Source organism: Paroedura picta, chromosome 2 (assembly GCF_049243985.1).
Source record: "Paroedura picta isolate Pp20150507F chromosome 2, Ppicta_v3.0, whole genome shotgun sequence".
NCBI classification, from domain to species: domain Eukaryota; kingdom Metazoa; phylum Chordata; class Lepidosauria; order Squamata; family Gekkonidae; genus Paroedura; species Paroedura picta.
Window position 1 is genome coordinate 90,345,040 of NC_135370.1, and position 23,522 is coordinate 90,368,561.

The window sequence follows — 23,522 nt, forward strand, 5'->3', positions numbered from 1 at the left end:
TTTCAGATATACGGAGGCTTCCATCACTATACCCTTCTCATGCTTGGAAATGGCCCCAGGAGCTCTTATTTGTTGCCATCGGCACATGTAAGTTTTCTCAGCAGGGTAAACAGTGGATCCCCAGGGCCATTTCAGCTTGGAGGAAAATGTGTTGGCAGGGAAACCCCTCACAAAGTGACATAGTCCTGATCCAACTCAGGCCTCTATGTGCTTGGGAATTAGCACAGAACTCCAAACATTTCTGATCCAAAGCCCTCAAGGCAGCCACAAGGACTTTCTAATGTGTGAGTCGACCCACAGTAGTCACAACTACCGCCTCATAAGGCAACTCAAAATTATGCAGAGGAGACTCCAAAGCTAAGAGAATAGTATATCTCAGGCAGTTTAGTGAACTCATTACAGAGACTGGGAGTTCTTTGCTTCACCACTCACTATACTACATTAGAGACAACTGCTGAATTATTTTTGTGTTTAACAAATACAGGAGATCAAATCTAATACATTGCTTCCAGGAGAGGTGAGAGAGATCTATCATATTTCTGTCCTCCAAGGAGTTCAAGTTCCATTTTAACCTCTCAAAAACCATGTGAAGTTGGTTAGGCTGAGGGAAAAGAGCCTGGTCAAAGGTCACTCATTGCTGAGTGGAATTCAAACTGGTTTCCCCGGTGCTAGCCTGATTGCAGCATCTCTCCACCAGATTGTCTAATTTCCTAAAACATTAACACCTTGAACCATATTCTTTCAATGCTGTTTAAAAAATAACAACAACAACAACAACAACAGTTTGTATTAAGACTGCATCAAGCATTTCCCATTGCTGAGACTTCAGATGAAAGCTAGTGAAAAGGGGGGGGGGGACTCACAAAGTGCTACCAGAACATAATAATATCAACTATACTATTGAGAACTGGTAAACTGAGTGATGAGATTCTCCGCTTTGCTCATTTTGTCTGTTATGTCTCCATAGAGACCATTTTAGTTTTGTTCAAAAGCCTGCCTCATGAAAGAGAAAAGATGTATTCCCTTGGCCTCTTCCGGTAAAGGCAAGTAAATAATGTATTCATTCCCTACTGGATCACAGCCTCCTAGTGATTAAGAACTAGGTCAGGAAAATGTGTTGCCTCAGCAGTTCATGTGGCCAGATTATCCCCATATCAACATTGTCTACTATATTATTTCTTTATTTCCCCCCCCTCACTTTTCTATTTCTGAACAACAAAAAGTCCCATGGTGCAATAAAGACTGTACCAGTGAGATACAATCAATGGAGTAGTGCATATAGACAGAAAATATGGGTTCACCCCCCCCACACACACACATTTGATTCTGGACAGTTTATACCCTGAACATATCATTGGTATCTAAGGTGCTACTGGACTTGAAACTAGCTGTTCTACTGCACACCAACATGGCTGCCCTCTGAAACTATCTGCATCCACACATCATTGGATACTAGAGGCAAAGCTCATTGCACCCAGGAGGACAATGGGCGCTAGTGTGCATGCCTGCACTGTGGCCTTCTTGGGTGCCTTGCATCTGGGTGCAACTCCTTGGACCATCAAAGTCAGCAATGGCTACTCAGGAGGCAGCAACTGTCCAGAGACCCCACTACCTGGTCCTTTGAACTGGATATGCCAGGGAGTGAACCTAGGACTTCTGCATGCGAAGCAGGGGGGTCTTACATTGAGGCAGGGCCAGCAGAGCCGCCCTCTGGCCACGGCACTACCTGATACCTGGCAGATTGCCACAGAGCAGGGCTGGTGAGCAGGTCCAGCTCTCTTTCCCCCCTTCCCCAGCCTGGTAGAGCTGGAGGTGAAGGGACAGCAGAGGCCTCACTCACTGGCATGGGGCTGGTAAGTGAGCCTGGCTCCCTCCCCACCCTGCCTCAGCCATGGGAGAGCAGAGGCCCAGCAAGAGAGCAGGGCCACCAGGGCAGGCCCTGTGCTTGCACTGCCACTTGACAGCTGGCAGCTCACAGCAGAGATGAGCTGCCAAGCAGGCTGGGTCCTCCTTTTCCTTCCTCGCTGCTCTTGGACACGGCTTACTATTCATGAAGCCGGTCAGCAGAGTGGAGCAGCTCTTCTCCCTGCAGGAAGGAGGAAGAGGAGGGGGACAGGGAAGACTTGTCTCAATTGTTCCTCAATGGAGGAGTGCCTACATGCTTAACAAATGTTCAAAATATATTAAAATATTGACTTTCACGCATTCGATAAACCCTTCCAAGGCCCTCAAGAAACCTCATGGTTTTACAAAACGTTGGTTGAGAATGCCTGATCTGGACAGATCATGGCTTGCCTTCATTATGCACACACATTGTTTTCAGCAGCAGCACTGGATATAAAGAGGAAGTGCAGGATATCAAACTAAATCAAAAGTAAAAAAGAAGAAGAAGAGTTGGTTCTTATATGCCGCTTTTCTCTACCCAAAGGAAGCTCAAAGCGGCTTACAGTCGCCTTCCCTTTCCTCTCCCCACAACAGACACCCAGTGAGGTGGGTAAGGCTGAGAGAGCCCTGATATTCCTGCTCGGTCAGAACAGTTTTATCAGTGTCGTGGCGAGCCCAAGGTCACCCAGCTGGCTGCATGTGGGGGAGTGCAGAATCGAACCCGGCATGCCAGATTAGAAGTCCGCACTCCTAACCACTACACCAAACTGGCTCTCATGGAACTTTTCTCATGGAAGGAAATGGGGGAAGGCATTAGAAAGCTTAAGTCTCTTTTCTTAGTCTTTTCCCCACTCCATAAGAGGTTTGTTTTATTTTACCCTTTTGTTTTCGTGGTGTTTTTGAGAAAAGAGTTTAAAAAAAATAGTACTTACATTTTAATCCAATATTAAGACGAACACAATGGGGTAGTATGAGATGCCCTTTCCTTCCCCCCCCCCCCACTCTCTGGAGGCAAGGAGGACGGAGAAGACAGAGCGGTTCCTAAGTGGAACAAGCTTTCGCGGGAGGTGGTAAGTTCTTCTTTGGAGGTTTTTAAGCAGAGGCTAGACAGTCAACTGACAGAAATGCTGATTTTATGGACAGGCAGATTGTGAGTGGGTGGGCAGGAAGGGATGTGCCACTGTTTGTCTCTTGTGGCCCTTCCTTGAATACCCAGGGAATTGCTAATAGCCACTGTGGGATGTTAGGTGAATTTCCTCCAGGCCAGGCTAGATTCTGGAGATTTTAGGTGGAGGGATCACTTGGGCATGAAACTGGGGTCACTGTGGGTGGGCAGGTTGTTGTGAATTCCTGCATTGTGCAGGGGGTTGGACTAGATGACCATGGAGGCATCTTCCAACTTTATAACTCTACTAGGGGCAAAGCCCGTTGTCTCCAAGAATACAACGGGCGCTAGAGCTTGGCAGTGGGAAGAGGAAGGGGAGGAGTTGTCCAGTCTGTAAGGGCATGGGGTTGAATGTTGAGGACTACTGCACAAGGTTGTTGTGCAGATGAAACAGGAGACAAAAAAAACCAGTTTCATCTGCAGAATAATGAGAGAGTTGCAAAGAAGAAAGACACATGGTTTGGCTGTGTCTAACCCCTGGCCAGAGCAATATTTTAAGTGAGAAGGGGCTTTTCTGTGGCCTCCTTGTCAGCCAACTGTTTGGCAGAAGGGGAAAGTCCCCCCCCTCAAAAGGAAGGCCCTCAGGCTCCCCTGCATTGCTCTTGGAAAGGCCTCTCTCCCCTCAGTCCGGGCCTGTCAGAGGCTCCTTCGCAGCAGGCCTGAAGGGAGGGGGGAGGGGGGAGGGGGAGCACTCTGCAGCCTCCTGCCAGCTCTGTCAGGGTTCTAAGGCAGTTTACAGTTGGACTTGACAGTTAGGACAGCCTTGGGGCGAAAAGAAGAAGAAGAGTTGGTTCTTATATGCCGCTTTTCCCTACCCGAAGGAGGCTCAAAGCGGCTTACAGTCACCTTCCCTTTCCTCTCCACACAACAGACACCCTCTGAGGTGGGTGAGGCTGAGGGAGCCATGATATCACTGCTCGGTCAGAACAGTTTTATCAGTGCTGTGGCGAGCCCAAGGTCACCCAGCTGGTTGCATGTGGGGGAGCGCAGAATCGAACCCGGCATGCCAGAGTAGAAGTCCACGCTCCTAACCACTACACCAAACTGGCTTTCAGGGCTAGCGCAGCCTCTGTTCTCATCCCCCTTGGCAGCCCTACTGACCTCCTCTCCCTTTGGTGGTCAGGAGCAGACTTGCAGCCAGACTGGGCTGGGTGAATGGAATTTTGGTCTGTCCTGGTGAGGGGCCAATAGGAAGGCGCTTTGCGTGCCTCCCCATTGGCTGCTTGGCCCTGATTGGGCCCTCTGAGTTTTTATCCTGGACAGGGCCCGCCCTAACTCCTCCCCAGGTGGCCTTACCCTTTTATTTAACCGTAGGAGCGATTAAAGATGACTCTAAGAGCACTCGCCCAGTTGGCTGAAGACCACCCTGGCAGTAGGCTAATGGCCTGCACTGTGCCTGAGCAGGCTGCTGTTCCCCCCTGCTGTTCTTGGAATACAGGGTGGATGGAGAACAGTGCTCAGCCAGCTGGCTGAAGGCAGGGTGACTTACCATGTTGGATTTTTTTCTGCCCTGCTCACTGGCTGGAAGAAGTAGTGAGGAGGGCAAGGAAGCCCCACTATTGGCCACCAGTGGGAGACTGCCCTCTCCATATTGGTCATATTAGCATTCTTCTTCAAGAGGTTCTTAGTTCAGAGTGATCAGTAAACAAACTTGATATTTAAAATGAATAATAGATAAACTATACTTCTTGAGCTGACTTAATACCATTTCATTTTTAAGGCTCCCAACTCAGCCGGTTAGATAAAAATGTCAAGCATATTTACCATGTAGACAAAAACACACCAGTACCCATGTTGGCTCCTTGCTATCTCGTTATTAAGGCTTCTACTACATTCACCAACATTTTTTCTCACATTGTCCTGTTTCATTCATTTGCAAATTAAAAAAAATGTTCAGCCCAAAGAACCTGTAAGCTCAGAAGTTTACATATTTCTTGGCAATACTAGTTTGGTTCTAATATAATTATAATTTTATTATTCTTATATAGGAAGCTTTCACTCTGAATTCCAAAATATCATTTTTTACTAAAGAGAAATTTGATGTTTTAAAATTTTATTTGGTCACAAACATTTTTTAAGAGTGGTGGTTTACTGCTGAATTTATCTCTGGCTAACTTTAGAAATAAAGGATCTACTCAGAGTGAACCCAGTCATCAGAGGTTTACCTAGAAGCTTCTCAAATGGCTTTGACAAAACCCTAATGCAAAAAAATGAGTCCACACTTCTAACACCAATATTCACACTTGTTTCCACACATTTTGCGTTGAGTGATCAACCCACTGCCCTGAAAAGACCTCACAGTCTCTCTGCTGTAGGTCTGCAGAATCATTACTTATAGCAACAGACCAGTTTCAATAGTGGGTAAATGCTACTCCTACAGAGCAACAAGACAGATGTTAAGACAGACTTTGTTAACCAGGGTTTTGTGAATCCATGGGGGTTTCCTCAATAAGTGGGAGTTAATATATGTATATATACATATTGCACCACTTTGGGGGTTCCTCAAGGCCTGAAGAATATTTCAGGGGTTTCTCAATGGTAAAAAAGTCGAGAAAGGCTGTGTTAAGCTATAATCGGGGAGTCCAAGTACCAAAACAGTTACCAAATGTTATTTACTTATGGCTTAGGGACAACATACTATTTCTTAACAATGTTAGGGGGATTCTTTAAAAAAGAAAAGTTTCAGGATCTTTGGCACACATAAAGCAAAAGATACTTAAGTGCTAGAGGCCAAAAATTAAATGCAGGTAAGCTTTGTAGTCCAGTGAAGACAAGGCAGACGCAGGATAGACAGAAATGTAAATTAGCCATAAGAAGAATTTAGCTAATGAGAAAGTGCAAGGCGTATTCAAGAGGTCTAAACATGGATTATAGCCCCAGGCCCTAGCAACACTGCAAGGACCTTCTCTGAATCACAGAAATGAAATAAATGCTCTGGTTTCATAAGAAATGTCCATTACCTATATTTTATGGTTTGTGGTTTTATGAGGAAGTACTATATAGAGCAGTGATCCGCAACCTTCCTAAGGCTGCAGACCGGTGGTGGTGGGCAGGGCGATCGTGCGGCCGCGCATGTGCAGCCGCACACGCACCATGCACGGCCGCAAGCGCACATGCGTGGACCTGCCACGCATGAGCGTTGCGCATGCACGGCCCTGCTTCCCCCTCCCACAAAATGAAGCTTGCCGGGCCACAAGCTAATCAGCCAATTTGCTTGCTGCCTGGGAAGTTTCTTACTGCGGGGGGGCGGGGTCGGGGAGAGGGAGCCGCGGCCCGGTGCCGGGGCCTTTGTGGCCCGGCGGCCTGGTGGTTGGGGACCACCGATATAGAGCAACAAGTTTAAAACTGGAACCATTATAGCAATGTATGTGTATGCGCATAGATAGGTTGGATTCTTGTTATATCACTACCTCCTTATACCTCCTGTCCAATGAAATATCTTCTTTCTTGAATTTCCCACTCCTTTCACCAAAGCAAGTCTTAGCTTCTATATCTACTCCCAGTAAAATGTAGTTGTACTTTTCCTAGCTTATTTTTTTGTCTTCAGACAAACTGCTACTGACCATCTTCAGCACAGTCTCCAGTTTTGTCTTGCCCTCCACCTATTCAGGAAGTGCCAAGTGACTGCTCTCTTACAATATGATAACATTTATTGTATATAGCCAAAGGCCATTACAAAGCACAATTAAAAGATTGCTCTCTTGATGTAGGAAGGTTCTCTTGATTCACACAGTCAAAATCTTAATCAACAATTTTTCCTCAGCATTCAGAACATGAGGTATGCCTCCACAAAGGGAATTCTGCTAAATATTTCCTGAACTTCTGAGGTTTTTCTCTTTTTTTAATCTTAATACTGTGTTCTTCCAGAATTAGATTGCAGAGATATATCAAAAGCGTTCTACAAGTTATGAGCCCAATTTGTCCTTTGAGGATACTTGACACAATCTGCTAAGTTCTGCATCCACTTACCTTCACAGCCCAAATTGACTGGTCCAGAGGATGAAAAAGTTTGAAACAGAACCCATCTTTTTTGGAGGGTCTCTCAATCAGCTCACAAGAATGCAGCAAGATGGTTCCTACCCACTGTCCAATCTTTGGTGTTTTGTAGATCAGCAGCACTCCAGGTTTCAGTACACACCACAACTTCGTCCAGCTTTTCAAAGTTCCACGAATCTTAGAAACAAGAATAAGGAAAGATTTCCCTCTTAACAAAAGCAAGACACTCTCACCCAGCAAACAACATTCTTGCCTAATAGGTTCAAAGTAACCAGTGGCTGAAACCAAAATCTTAACCTGCCTCATGCAGTTGTTGTGGGAATACTAGCTAGTGCCCACTATGCTTGACTTCCAAGATCTGAGGAGATTGGCCTATCCGGGTCAGGACAATAACCCTATATACTTTGTATTTATACGAGGCTACCAGATCAATTAGAGGAGTCACAAATTGGGATCAAGATTGCAGGGAGAAATATCAACAACCTCAGATATGCGGATGATACCACTCTAATGAATGTGAAGAGGAACTAAAGAGCCTGTTGATGCGGGTGAAGGAGGAGAGTGCAAAAGTTGGCTTGAAACTCAACATCAAGAAAACAAAGATCATGGCATCCGGCCCTCTCAATTCCTGGCAAATAGATGGGGAAGAAATAGAGATAGTGACAGATTTTATTTTCCTGGGCTCCAAAGATCACAGCAGATGGGGACTGCAGCAAAGAAATTAAAAGACACTTGCTCCTGGAGAGGAAAGCTATGGCAAATCTAGACAGCATCCTAAAAAGCAGAGACATCACCCTGCCAACAAAAGTGCGTTTAGTCAAGGCTATGGTCTTCCCAGCTGCAATGTATGGCTGCGAAAGTTGGACCATAAGGAAGGGCGAGCGTCAAAGAATTGAGGCTTTTGAACTGGCAACCATACTATACTGTAAAATTCATTAAGTGTGGGAAGACCAAATATTCATCTCAAAAATCTAGGTTGATAACTGCTCTCTACATGCCTACTTCGTTAACACTGTAGCTGTGTGAGCCCGCAAATACTGTATGTTATATCCATATATTGCTGGAGAAGACTCTTGCGAGTCCCTTGGACTGGAAGGTGAACAAACCGGTCAGTCCTAGAGGAGATCAGTCCGGACTGCTCCTTAGAAGGCCAGATCCTGAAGATGAAACTCAAATACTTTGGCCACCTCATGAGAAGGAAGGACTCCCTGGAGAAGAGCCTAATGCTGGGAGCAATTGAGGGCAAAAGAAGAAGGGAACCACAGAGAATGAGGTGGCTGGATGGAGTCACTGAAGCAGTTGGTGCAAACTTAAATGGACTCCGGGGAATGGTAGAGGACAGGAAGGCCTGGAGGATCATTGTCCATGGGGTCGCGATGGGTCAGACATGACTTTGCACCTAACAACAACAACAACAACAACCAGATCAATCACTGGGAATTCCCATTAAAGCGATCTTAAATAGTAAGGATAGGGAAAGGCGTCTGCCTGAATGTTCCAGCATGCCTGGGGGAACACATGGACCACTGAACAGTTGGTACTAGCATCCTTAGCTTTCCTCTAAAAGCATTCTTGTGTTCTTAGTGCAAATAATGAATTTTAATAGCTTTCAGGAACCTTGGCTTTCTGCAGCAAGGCACTCTAAAACAAAGAGGTCCTTTGGTATATCAGGATGCTTAGAAGTTTTCCAAATTTCTTTGGCTCCAATTCTATCATCCACTCTGTCAGACACAAGTCTCAGTTTTTAAAAAAATCATTCCAGGTATTTTTTGCACCAGAACTATTTTTAAGTAGCAAGTAAGACAAAAGTAATGGTCTTTAGAAAAAGGGCCAAAAAGTTCTCTTGGAGCATATCTGGAAATTCTGTTAGCCAGTGCAATACATTTAAATATTTGGGTATCACATTTAGTGAGAGGCTGAATTGGAAACTTCATCTGGACACCATTAGAGCCTCTGCAACATGCCTAGTGGGCACTATTCTGAAGTTTTATTATACAACAGGAGGCTTCCTCATCGACCCAGCCCTCAAATTATACAAGTGCAAGGTTATCCCCCATCTTTTGTATGGAGTAGAGGTCTGGGGATGGAAGGAAAACATCATACCTAGGCTAGAATCTGTTCAAAATATATTCTTAAGGCGAATTCTAGCCCTACCTAGGGGAACTCCGGCTGTTTTGATGAGGGCAGAAACAGGTCTGCCTTCTCTTAGTGCCCGAGTACATTTGGCAATTTTAAAACAGTGGAAAAACCTTAGGTTAGCCAACTTAAACAAATTTAGTCGTTAGTCCTTTAATATAATGTTATCTAAGGATCCAGCACGGCATAGCCTTATTAATAGCCTTATTGCACACTACTCCATCCCCGATGACCTCCTAAATCCTTCAGCTAATAACTCTCACCTTAGAGACTGGATCTTCAAAAGTGATGCCCAGTTAGACAGAATGCAAATTTTGAAAACTGAGTCAGCAACATGGTTTAAGCGGTTTAAATATGACCACCGTATATCCTCTTATCTAATGAAGATCACTAACCATAATCTCAGAGTAACTTTTACATCACTTCGATTTGAAACGATGCCTACAGAGGTACTGGCGGGCCGATTTAGCGGTACGCCAAAAAAACAGCGTTTTTGTATTTGTGGTGCACAAGCTCTGGAGGATTTACCCCACTACATCTTTGACTGCTTACTTTATGCTCAACCCAGAGCCAAATTCCTCAATGAGATCTTACGGGGTTCTAACTTTCACTCCGCTGCTGAAAAGATAATCTATCTTTTATCTGACCAGGTTGATGATGTAACATATAAAACCGCCCTATTTGCCTTGGCTGCAAGGAAAATAAGGGCCAATGTTACAACCACTAAGGCAGCCTCTTAACACTCCTGCACTTTGTATGCTGTTTCGGGTTTTTTTGGTCTTAAATTTTATATTTTTATACAGTTCCTTTTATTCTATTTTACTGTTTGTAAATTTATATTTTATACTTTGTAAAGGCCTATGGCTATGTACAAATAAATGTATCTATCTATCTACAAGTAGCAAGTAATCTTTGAGCAAAAGGTTGATGATGGAAGTATATCTCTAGAAACAAAATACAATGCATTCTTAAGATGACATTTTGCGCTAAATTACCTTCAGCCAATCTGCCATGATGACCACACTGGGATCTTTCAAAGCACTGAAGAGTTGCTTGGTGGCTCTTTTCTTCTCCTGTCTATAATTTTTCTTTTGTACCTGTTAGAGGTAAATAGCAGTAATAAACAATGTTTTTTGTTTTGTTTTCTACTGCATGAACAAAAAGAGAAAGAAAAATTAGGAAGCAACAATAAGATGTAATTCCTCAGTAAACCAAAACAGAATTGTAGGGAATTCACAAGCAGCAACAACCAATGCGGCAGAACAGCAGCTGAGATTTATGGTGAAACTAATGGGAACCAAAGGACTTGGGAGGGGGGGGGCATCCCCTCACGACTTCCTATCTCTTCCCTGAAAGCTCCCACAGCCTTTCCTCTACTCCTGCCTCCTTACTAGCCACCAGTCAATCTACATTAATCTCTTTCCTCTTTAGTTACCCCTCCTTTCCTCCCCTGATAACCTCTACCCATGAAAACAATACCTCAGTTGTGTGGTACTGGTCACCCGGCTGGGCCTAGATACACAGTAGGGAATCTGCTAGATCTTCTGAGGACACATTATTTTCCTCTGCATCACCTTCCCAACACTATATCCTCTTTTCCTCCTCTGTCAGGAGTTAGACCACTGAGGCTGGTGATGAGGCAGAGGAGGAGGAAGAGGAGAAGCCTCAGCCAAGCACTAACCAGGAAGCTTTGAGCAGAAGGGAGCCTCTGGAGCAACAAAGGCAGAGGCAAGACCTAAGTTGCAGAAGGTGGACTGCCCAGCTGGCTGCTCATTATTACCAGAGACTGGAGGACTTATCTGATTTCTCACAGGATGAGGGCTGAAAGACCTGCACGCTCCACATAAGCCTTCACAGGAGCTTTCCTCATCCCCTGACCATGCCTATTTGAGACTGAGGCATAGAGTAAGTGGGTGCAACAAGTGAAACTGTTGCCTTGTCCACATCCATGCATCTAGATTCCTACCCATTCTGATCTCCTTGCAACCTGCCCTGACATCTCAGACCATTACCGACTACTCTATCTTGCTGTCTGCCTTCTGGCTTTTGGACTGTGTACCAACTCACCTCTGGCTTCCTGCTTAGATTCCCACCAAGACTGATAACCACAGCTGGGAATGCTGCCAGCTCTGAGGCTGGCACAGCTAAGCCAGTCAGTCAATCAGTCAGAGGCACAGCTAAGCATAGCCCGCATCTCCTGGCCCCACAGGGAGAAAGCCTGGATTTCCAGCCCAGCCAGGGACAGGCCATCATATTCTCCTAGAAAGCCCCACACCCTTTCCCTGTTTCTTTATTTCCTTCTCACCCACCCACCAGCTATTTATTTTCCCCCTCCTTCAGCTCTATTTATACCCTTCCTTTCTCTACAATGGGTAGCAGAGTAGCTTATATTTCTTCAGCTTTAACAAGCCTATTTTCTTCACCTTTAACTAGGCTTGTTAAACATTAGACATTAAGGAGAATGTCTATAAGATGATGTATAGGTGGTATATGATGCTGGACAGATTCCATAAAATGTATAAACATTCTGGAAATATCAATAATTACATGCATGTATACAAAAGATCCTAAATACTAATCTTCAAATGAAATCAGAAGTATTTTTTATAGAACTCATCAATAGAAATTTAGAAAACAATCATGGGACTCTGCTCTTATATATGATAACAGCTATTCAATTACTGTATGCTCACAACAGGAAAACAAAAAATATATCTAATTGATATATTGGCTGATGAAAATGAGAGAATTTGCAGAAATGGCTAAACTTGATGAGAGAAAAATCACCAACTTTTTATAAATGACTGTAAAGCTCTTTTACAGAGATAAAAATCATTTGATGACTTGTGGTTTTAGAGACTAAAAATGATAATTGTAACAATAATTTTAAGGTTACATGGATATAAATGATAAACTTGAATGAATAAGCAATGATTTTTAGCATATGGATGACTGGAAACTCAAATATTTATTGTAGTGAGACCAATATGTCTATTGTTTATTCTTTCATTTCCTTTTTTATGCTATTTTTAATTTTATTTCCCCCCTCTCTTTTAATTGTATTGAAACTACTAATAAAAATTAGTACTTAAAAAAAAGAGCCAGGTTAGGCTGAGAATGTGTGACTGGCCCCTCCAGTGAGCCTCCACAGTAGAGTAAGGATTTGAACCTCTGTCTTCCAAATTCTAGTCTGTAGAACATGGGCATTTGTAGAGTAGCTGCTGTTGAACAACAGGACTTGCTCACACCACTGGGTGTGAGCAAGTCAGCTGGCAGCAAGTCATCTGGTAGTTGCTGCCAGCCCTTGGTGAGTCTTTCCTCAAAGGCCAAAGCTCTGGAAAGGGTCATGCCACCTACCTTTTACTGACAGAAATCAACTCTGAAATGCTGGCAAAACTGTTGTGATTGCCTAACAACAGCCACAATGATCATCCATTTCTTAGCTATAGGTACCCTTTAATCATTTTGGAGTTTTTTAATTTCAGATTTTTCTGCAACTTTGGAGGAGTTTCAGGTTTGTACAATATCTGGAATTAAGTATCCTCAAATTTGGACAGGTTGAGAATTAGATATATTTACTTTCAACCACTTATACCCAGTATAGTTCCTCAGCAATTAAATTTTTTGAGAAGTGCAATTTGAATTCTATTTCATGAAAAGGTTAAACTAGAACACTTAAACTTGTAAGATGACAACGTTTATTATGTTCTCTCATCTCCAGCATCCACAGCTTACTGGTCACCAAGTCACCAAATTTAGCACACATGAGGCTGCCTTATACTGAATCATACCACTGGTCCATCACAGTCAATATTGTCTACTCAGATTGGCCAGAGTTCTCCAGATCTTTCACATCACGTACTACCCGATCCTTAGTGAAGATATCAGGGACTGAACCTGGGATCTTCTGTATGCCATGCTCTACCACTGAGCCATGGCACCTTCCCAAGGGAAGCAATGTGTTGCCTTCTTTTAAATAACTTCTTTTAAATAACTACAACAAGTTAACTTTGTGGGCAGAGATACAGACAGGCATAACTCAACAAGCTGGCTGGCTAACTCTAAGAAACAGGATCCTCTTCCCTTGTACTTGTAGCAGCAGTCTTGAAACTGAGGTTAGGGAGGAGGTTCAAAAACCAGTCTGTGGAGCAAGTAAAAAACAAATTTGATTGTGGCAAAGTATGAATCCATGTGGCTGGAAGGGTGCTCACATATTTAGCTGCAGGTGAAGGACAGGCAGAGCACATGGCTTGCACCAGATGATCCTATGTAAAATTCCTAGTATCACCATTTTAAAGGCTCACCAATAGCAGACAGCATTTTGAATTACCTTCCTATGCCTGAGACCTTGGGGAGGTGCTTCCAGTTAGACAACAGTATGAACTGGATGGACCACTGGTTTCACTCAAGATAAGGTACCGTCATATGTTCACAGTTTTTACTTCATTTGACAGTATCTAAAAACTGAGATTATTTGAAGTGCTTTGAATAAATGACAAGTCGTTCCAATAACTTTGAAGCACAGCTGTAAATGAATTTAATCCTATTCTCACAAAATATGAGAGCACTGATTGGTATGCATTGTCAATTTCATAAGAAACCATTTAAACTTGTAAATGCATGTACATGATAAGACTCTATGCTGAAGGCTACTTGAGATCAAGGAGTAAGTATTCTCTCCAACTCACATTAGATTTCTTAGCAATTGCATTGAAAGAACTGCCTTTCTTTCAATTCTGCATTATTTGGTAAAGCCAATGTGGAGCAATTTGCTCCGAGAGACCTTTGCCCTGTACACCTGCTCAATATTTATTGCAGGCTGTTGCTGTAAATAGATTCTAAAGCTGTCATGCAGAAAACTTAATGAGTAATCTATGATTCATTTTAAAGTTGTTACATCCACTATTTTTATTCATGAAAACACTGAACTCATTCAGTATGTTGACAATTGTTAGCATATTAATGAAAAGGGAAATAATTGCGACTACCATACTGTACTTAATTTATTCAGAGGCACTGGTATAATTCCTCTAGATTTTTTAGGGGGACATTGTATAATAATTTTATTGGGGGGGCAAGAAAAAGAGAATATTTCCTTTCCCATGAACTTCCATCATCCAACACAAAAATGCACAATACAGATAAATAAAAAAGACTACTGTCATCTACAAAAAGACTACTGACAACTACAAAAAATAGCTACTGACACCTAAAATTTAGTGTTATTAAAATTCAAACAATGCTGGTGATCAGAATCAGCGTTGTTTGGAGGGGATCCTGGCCAAAATGACCTCGCATGGAACCTCCAGGCCCCACATCCTTGAGTTTTGCCCATGAACCCATAATTTTGGCCCAGGGAATATCGTTTCAAATCATTCAGGGATTATCAGAGAACCAGCATTTCTAAAAATAAATATTTTGTTTATGTACCACCCCATCTATGTTAGTTTGGGGCAGTTAACAACATTTTAAGAGAAACAAACATTCTCTACCATGTAGACAAACTGCACATACCTTCAAAGTCTCTTTCTTGTTATTTTTTCCAGTAGGTGATACACACTCTTTATCAGACCCATTGCAGAACTTGAACTCAGTCTATAAAGGACATTTGAATGAACTTACTTCAACACAAATTTGTTGCTATAATTTTTTAAATAAAAAAATAAAACACAATCTTTGGTAAGAAATATCTGGTAATAAAATTAATGGCAACACCAAATAAAAATGAACAGAGATATGATTCCCCACCCCCCTCACACAGAAGATTCTTTGTGGCAAGGAAAGCAGTAGAGCATGAGGCAGAGCCAGAAGGGACAGGAGATGCCATGTTAGTTATCACCTGCTCCATTACAGAAATTAATAGTGCAGCAGAATTCTCTGGGTTTGAACCTGGGAACATCACTCAGAGGTAGAGCAGAATGTTAGTGAGGACATGATCATTGTTCAAAGAGCTGCTATCGTAAAAAGTTAAATTTAACACATTATTGTTTAAAAAGATTAACATAAAATATCCTTTTTCTTACATACATAAGTATTCTTATGTTAACAAGATGGGGTGGGGGAATGGAATTTCATGCATAGACTTTTTAAAGGGGTGACATCTCAAAAATCTTGAACAAAGGCATCACACAGTATCAAGCAATCAGTCTGGCAGAGACAAAAGAATGGAAAAGGATCTATTCTCACCCAGACCATCTGCTTACAGATGCATTCCACTTATAATAGTTCCAAATGGCCAGAACCCCACCTGTGTGAAAGAACTTTTCACGAACCACTTCCAAACCAGCTTAGGTCTGGCACAACTCCTGAAAACTGTCATTTGAAAACTCAAAATATACATAAATGTATTGACTCTTTATTCCACAATTCCTGCAAGGACCTCATCAGTCACAGCTGGTTCAGACCTCAAAGGACTTAAACCTTGGCCTCACAGTCTGACATTACACTACACTTCTACCTGGTTAATTCATAATTGCTTTTTTAAACACGATGCAGGTCAAGTGAACTCAAGACCAGATCATAATTAAATTTGGAGGAAGGCAGCCTGGGGGAAATAAATGGTGCATTTGTGTTTGGAGATTGCTAGAATAAAATACCCAAAGGAATTCTAGCTTCGGCATCAGCAAATGTCCCTAGAATACTTGGACACTAAACATGATCCACCTGGAATACAAAAAACATTTTGTTGCCCAAGTCACATGCACTTGGACTTACTCACTCTCTATCTTATTCTTCCTTACATGTACAAAAATCAAATGTTCCATGCTTACAAGTAGTACTGTACAAAGTATTCACCAAAGAGAACTTGAAAGCATGTGCACTTAAAGTCACTGGATCTCAGCCAAAACAATTTAATTGAAAAAGACAACAATTAATTGACACTTCCATTAATAAAGAAATCTAAGCTCTATATTACATGCATTTTATTTTTCCAGTCATGCATCCTATCATTCTTATTCCCCCCCCCCCACTCATTCTTCAACCTGACCTGGATAGCCGAGGCTAGCCCAATCCCATCGGCTCTTGGAAGTTAAACAGGGTCGACCCTGTCTAGTACTTGGAAGGGAATTCCATGGTTGTGACGCAGGGGCAGGCAACTGCAAACCACCTTTGAACATCTCTTGCCTGGCTGCCAGAGAATCTTGGGATCTCCTGGCTACATTACACGCATGCCATAGGGTAAATAAATACCCGTTCTTCATCTGTCAGTTAAAATCTATACCTAAGCTACCAAAAAAGGTAGAGTTTTCTTTCACTACTGTTTCCCAAGATCTCACAATGATGCACTTTAAAGGCACCCCCCCCTATCCTAGTTCATGGGGCTAGCAGCTTACTTCTTATTCAAATGAAAGCTTCTCAAGGACCTGGACCAAGAAGAAAAAGCAGGTGTGGGCCTTTACCAAGCTCCTGTTCTCTTACTCCTAATCATGTAAAATTAAGAAGGGATCACATGCTAATTTTCTGCCCTTTCCTGATTACTGTTCTCTGTAGCTTGTAATTGTTTTCTGGACAAGCTGTCTACTACCCACATATCCAGTGGAGTCATAGTTCCTATTCAAATTATCTATTATTAAAATTTTATTTACAAAAGAATGCTCTCTTGCATGGCAATAAAATGAGTAAATAAGAACCACCACAGGCTCTGCCTGATTTATCAACATCAGGTGGTGCATTTTCATTAGCATTCAGTTCTTTCCATGCAGGTGAGATTTATACCACATTCATAATATATTTCTGTTTTGACTGTGGATGTTGGTTATTCAGTAAGCGTAAGCAGCTGAAGCAGTATCACGGCCTGCCAACTGGCTTGGCTTTTGGCTATGGCTTTAAGAGCAATTTAATTTGCAGACGTCAACAATGAAGTTTTTGCAGTAGTGAGACAAGCATTCTCTCTTGCTGCACACATAAAGTTGCTCTGCTCTTAAAGGTATACAAGGAGAGATCTAATCCCCTTTATAGTCAATAGCAGGACTACCAACTCTGGGCTGGGAAATTCTTGGAGACTTTGGGGGTAGAGCCTGAGGAGGGAGGGACCCCAGAGGGTATAACACCACAATGTATCAACAATGTAAATATGTATATAATTTTCACCCTCCATGGTAGCTATTTTCTCCAGGGAAACTGATAGATGTCATCTGGACATCAGTTATAATTCCATGAGATCTCCAGGTCTTATCTATCTGGAGATTGGCAATTCTAGTCATTCCTTCCTCCACTTCCTGGTTCACGTTAACAATAGTGGGCCATGATATCTGACAACCTATAGGTGAATGACCACGTTACTATGTTGTTGCCTGGCCATTTGCATTAGATGTGGGGGCCACCGAAAGAGGTTGATAGCCAGCCTATCCAGAACAGATAACAGGAAGAAGAAGAAGAAGAAGAAGAGTTGGTTCTTATATGCCGCTTTTCTCTAAGTCTCCAAGCAGCTTACATTCCCCTTCCCTTTCCTCTCCCCACAACAGACACCCTGTGAGGTGGGTGAGGCTAAGAGAGCCCTGATATTCCTGCTCGGTCAGTACAGCTTTATCAGCGCCGTGGTGAGCCCAAGGTCACCCAGCTGGCTGCATGTGGGGGAGCGTAGAATCAAACCCAGCTCACCATATTAGACATCCACACTCCTAACCACTACACCAAGCTGGCTCTTAATCAGTAATTAAATTGTGGCAGTCACTGCCAGTGGATGCCATGAATGCAGATGCCTTTAAAAAGGAGTTAAGACAAGGTAGATAGGTCCATCAATGACTACTAGCCATGGTGACTAAAGGTAATGTTCACATTCAAAGGCAGTACAACTTCCAAATATCAGTGCCAGGAGGCAGCATCAAGAGAAAGCTTTGGCCTTTATGCCCTGATTCCCTAGGGTAACTGGTGGGCTACTGTTACAAATTGTATACAGAACTAGATGGACCACTGGATCAATCCACCAGGAATCTTATGTTCTATTTTTCTTTCCTGCAGCACACTACCACAAATTGTTGAATTTTATTTTTTTTCCTGCCATTAAATTGCAGCCCATATAAAGAAACACCGTTGGTTTCTCGTAGAAATAGACCCAAAGCAAACGAAACCAATAGGCAAAAAATCGCAGCTGACTTAGGGCAACACTATAGGATTTTCAAGGCAAAAGATATCCAGAAGTGGTTTGCCATTGCCTGCCTCTGTGTATCAACCCTAGACTCTAAGCCACATACTAAACAAGGTTGTCTCTGCTTCACTTCCAAGATCTGATGAGATTGCACAATCCAGGCCAAGGCTCTACATCTTTACTTAATGGCATATTTCTCCCTGTCTTTCAGGTTTTCAGGTTTTGCAAGTATTTCCTCTTCCTCCACCGCCAGCTCTCGCTGTGAGGCTGGAAGGAGTGGCAAGAGTGGGGCAGAGGACTCCTCGGTGAGGGTGGGGGCCAGGAAGGCTGGCTGGGTATCCATGGAGAGGGTGGAGGAGCCTTGCTGCCCCTGCCAGTGGTGAGGAGGCATGGCAGGAGCACAGGCCCTCTGTGGAGGAGTCAGCCTACATTCCCAGCCAGCATGGGTGGAGAGGAGGCAGTGGACACCAGCACAGGCTACATGAAAGAGACAGCTGGTCCACACAGTTCCCGCCAGCAGTGAGGACATATGCTGGCTGGTCATGGAACCACGCAGCCTACCTCCTTTCGGCTCTGTGTGATCAAAGTGGGAGGAGGTGGGTGGGGAAGAGCCTCTGACTGGCCTTCAGTGGGGGCAGCCTTCCCAGTGAGGGCCAATCAGAGGCCCCCTGGTGCATCTCGATGGTATACCAGCCCCTCTGAGTGGCCCTTAATGGGGAGGGTCCTTCCCCTCAAGGGCCAATTAGGAGGCTGCATGTAAAAAAGGAAGGAAATACTGTCACAATTTTATGTGGTATGATTGGTAACTATTTAAATATGTTCTGTTTCCAGAGTTTGATCCTACCAGCTCTCCCCTAGAACAAGAAAAGGAAGGACAAGGGACAATTCCCCTTCTCATTGCAACCTCCCATCTTACATGCCCTTTTACCCATGAACCCCATCCCAGCTTTTGGGGGGGGGGCTTAAAGGGGCAGCTGGAGAAGGTAAACAAAGAATGATCTGCTCCCATCAGTGGAAAACTGGCAGACAACAACCTATGGATACTAATTCCTATTAAGTTGCAGGAAGAAAGATTGAATACTATATGCATTTATGAGGTGAATGTTGTTTGCAGTGTATGGATAGTTAGATCTTTGTACAGTGTAAGGATAGTATGCACAATACATTTTAAGAAAATGGGAACATGAAATGAAGGAAACTCCACTTATTCTATGTGCACTGATAACATGGATGGATTATGTACAGTGGAGGCTGGCTTATTCTACCCCCCACATTCCTGATATGAAGGCAATACCATTTGTTACAGAGCAATTCTGAAACTACACTTTTAGCAGCAAATCACAGGATGCCATTTAATAATCTAGCCTTCATACTGATTTCAAAAAAATGCGCACTCTCATAAACCTTATTACCTTATTAATAGAGTTCGGTGTCTGTGGAATCTCATCCTTCAACATGGACAATGTGTTTCCTTCCATGTCTTTCCCTGAAACATAACGGCACAAGACAAACATGGAAATTGTCTGCAGAAAAACTATGGCTAAAAGGGGAAAATAGAATATGCCTCTATTTCTATGATAGGCAAGAACAGAGGCTTTCACATCCCTACCAAAAGCAGGTAGATAACTCTAGAAATATGCAGTTATTTTAGGAAAACAAGCCAAGTACTAGGGAACAGAATGTAAACAACTGATCATAGTAAGATAATTTTACACAATAGCTAAAAAAGCCAATTATTTATGCAATGTCTTTATTATTCAGAACTTGGAATTTTAGCTACTGATTCCTTTAGCTTTAAGCTTGATTTCCACAAGTAGATCTATCATTTGATTTCCCTTGTATTGACAGCTGGCAGTTGAATGTGTGAACAGACTCCATTGCACGTGGTTGTACCTGAGGTACTGCAAACAGATAGGAAAGATACATGTGTAGTGTGGCCAGTTCATGAAGGTAAGTTATTACTCCTACAGCACTTACTTTGGGGTAAGCCTCACTGAATTCTGTGAGGTTTCTGAGAACAAGAATAGACTGAGCCACATATGTCTATACTTGCCTCTTCCATATATCAGTCAGTATTACAGATGGGCAGGAACCTAAAAAAAAACAGTCCAGTTTGGGGTTCAGGGCAGTCCCTGAATCAAACCAAAAGCCCCCCGCTCAAATTGAGCTGGTCTGGTGAATTTGGTTCTCTCTTCCTCCCAGTTGCAGCTTGCTGCAGCTGGGAGAAAGAGCGGGGTATGGCCTGGGATGGGTTAAAAGTCTGGCAGCAATTTAGACTCTCCTTTTTGCTTCTTCTTATTTTGAAGCAGGATGGAGTGAAACTGACAAGTTTAGTGGTTCACAGCCATTTAAACCTAACAACTCAGGTGCAGACCCCATGATCTTCAGTTTAAATGGCCTGAGGAGCCAAACCAGACAAAAGTCCAGTAATATTCAGAGAAGGTGTCTTTCCAAAACATGGATTTGGGGACTCCAAACTGGCCTAAGTTTGTGCTGAATTTTGGCTCATGAGTCAGTTTATGCCCATTCCTCATCAGTATATCACAGGCAGTATATTACCTATTCCTTTTATTGTATTGGAAACTTATTTCTTGCATTGCAGTTAACTGTAAGCATGCAAGTCTCTCTGCCTCTTCCCCTAATCTGCTTAGCTTTATGCCCAGAACAAGTGTCAATTCTGGCTTTCAAGTTGTTTTTGTTAAAAGAGGGAGATGTAAACCAACATTCTTTAATTTGGAAGTCCTTTTATGATGAAGATATATAACCACTGCCTTAAAATGAGACATACATTGGCAGGCAAGAGGCGAGTTTGAGGAAAGAATACGCAACTCCATTTTTATTGGCATTTAAATTAAATGACCACAGCTTTATTCAACACCCAAAACAGAGGATTGGGGGCAACAAGAATGAACCTGGCCTACGCAGTCCGCTGACTGCGGTACATGCATGCCAACCTACAAGGAGCCCATCAATTTCCCCGCTGGGAATACGGGCCTCCCATGTGAATCAGCCTATTTATGGGAAAGGACCCGAGATGGGAGGGCCAAAGGGCGCAAACCTCCTTGGTTACCTCCCGAGTCCTCTGGTCATGAATGAGCTACTCAAGCCTACCCCGCAGGGTCTGCTTGCTGCTCGTCCCCACCACCCCCTTAAGGAGGCCCCAATCACCGCGGGGAGGCCGATCGCACACCGGCTCCCCTTAACAGGCTCATTCTCTTGTGCCAATATCCGCTGTGACAAATATGAAATAACAAACATAACAATCAAAAAAGGGGAGGGAGGGTGGGTAGCTTGCCCAGAGCGGCCGGCAAAGAGGCGTGAAGGAGGCAAACAGCGCCTTAAACAGGCGCTCCCAACCCCGCATCTTATGTGCGTGCTGCCGATGCAGCGCCTCCCCAGACAGCCGCCACTTAGCCGCTGGAGTTGCCGCTTCCTCTCCCCCGCTCTCTACCCGCCAAAAGGTAATTCCGTGCCGCCCATTATTATCAATGGAACCACTACCAAGCAAATATTAGAACTGGACCATCCTTGACCTATCATTCTTAAGCATTTCTTTCATACTAAGCATCTGAACAACAGTGTTTACAAGGGTAGATGATTACTGAATGAATTCTCTTATTTTCCCTGTGTATTATTTTTACTGAAAGAGAACATATAATCTGACTATAATTAATCACAAGACTAAACATGCAAAGTTATCCTTCTGACAGCTGTAAAAATGACAACACATTCGGCTTACTGATTTACACCTGAAAGAAGAAAATGCTGTCATAAGTATTTCCCTTGTTTTATCATTGTATTTGGCATATCAGGAATACCTTCCAATTCTTTCATTATTCTACTAAAACCCTAATCCCAAACACATTTACTTGTGAGTAATAAGCTTTACAGTCAAGCATATATGCACTGGAGTATAGCCGAAACATCACTTAGCAGCATTAATCTAACACCTTTTCATAGTCTTTGGGTGAAAAAGCTGACTGGCAGTCTCCTTAGGTTCCGTATTAATTATAGCAGCCTTTACATAATATGATTCTATTCTATATATTTTTTAGTTCTATGTAAATGCTTTTCCAGTAGCCTCAAACCCTGCATTTTACTGCTTCAGGATGGAAGAAGTCCTGTTAGACACAGACAAACCATTTCTGGAGTCTAGCCCTGAAGAGTACTCTGACTTACAAAGGTTTGAGAAACACAAGCTTATAAATAGCCCTCCCCCTATCATAACAAAATCGCCTTATATTGTGTATGAATACATATGCATCAAAAAGAGACAGGAAGAATGCCTAAATTACCTTACTGAGCTAGGAAAAGAGAAGTTGTTTTCAGAACCCAAGTCCAGCCCTATCAATAAACGTTTGAAAGGCAGCTACTGGAACCATGTGAAACTTTCTGGAGTGTAACCCCATCCCCTGGGCTCCCACCCATGAGGGACACCTGGATAAAACCGAGCTTCAAGATGTTGTTCATTAGAGTTATTGATGCCTCTCAGGGCTTTTCCTTGCGCTAACCTGTTGCCAGGTCCCTTTTAAAAAGCAGGTGGATCCTTTCCCTGCCCCTTCTCCATGGTTCAGTTTACTTTGCTGCTAAGCAATAATCTTGACTGGTGGAACATTAGCTGCCTTAGAGTGGCTACGGAGGAACACTCACTTTACTTCCATAAAACTCAATTACATTCTCATATTTTCCTAGGCATAATACCCACAACAAACAATGTTTTTATTTAATACATTTTTATACCATCCTTCCTTGTGGCTCAGGACAGTTTGCAGTGAAATTCATAGAATAATACAGAGAATACATTATAAACTTGAAACATTTCTAACGTTCAACCTTGTAATTTTACTTGTTAACCATTAATTGTATAACATTTCTAATATTTCATCCTTAACTATAATTGTATAACCATTAACTGTATAACTGTAGTATGATTTTTTCAGAGTGTGTGCTGCCGAGTCAGGGGTCGCACTGTGTTGTTTTCTGATTGGGTGCAATTTGGTTGTGGTAGGAGGGGCTTTTAGTTGGTGCTGTTGTTTTTCATTAGCCTCGCCTGAAGGCCTGGTGGAAGAGCTGTTTTAGTTCAGGCAGGGTGCTCATCTGCTCAGGGAGCTCATTCCACCAGGTGGGGTCAGGACAAAGAAAGCCCTGACCAGGGATCACCAGTTTGTTGGCGTTTGCAGAGTGTAGTGCTCTCTGGGGCATAGGCAGCAAGGTGGTCCCTCAAGTACTCAGGGCCCAGACCACATATGGTCT

The 23,522-nt window shown here is 43.0% G+C and overlaps 1 protein-coding gene across 3 annotated transcripts in view; it reads right to left on the reverse strand.

Moving 5' to 3' along the window:
• The window catches only part of OSBPL5 (oxysterol binding protein like 5), a 212,596-nt gene that overhangs the window by 49,263 nt on the left and 139,811 nt on the right, over positions 1–23,522 (reverse strand). For all 3 annotated transcript variants that reach the window (XM_077321552.1, XM_077321553.1, XM_077321554.1), the window contains exons 3-6: positions 19,682–19,755; positions 14,696–14,776; positions 10,177–10,278; positions 7,019–7,222 (exon numbers count right to left, since the gene is read on the reverse strand). In XM_077321552.1, the coding sequence (XP_077177667.1) occupies positions 7,019–7,222; positions 10,177–10,278; positions 14,696–14,776; positions 19,682–19,755 (461 nt within the window). The remainder of the gene's footprint in view (positions 1–7,018; positions 7,223–10,176; positions 10,279–14,695; positions 14,777–19,681; positions 19,756–23,522) is intronic.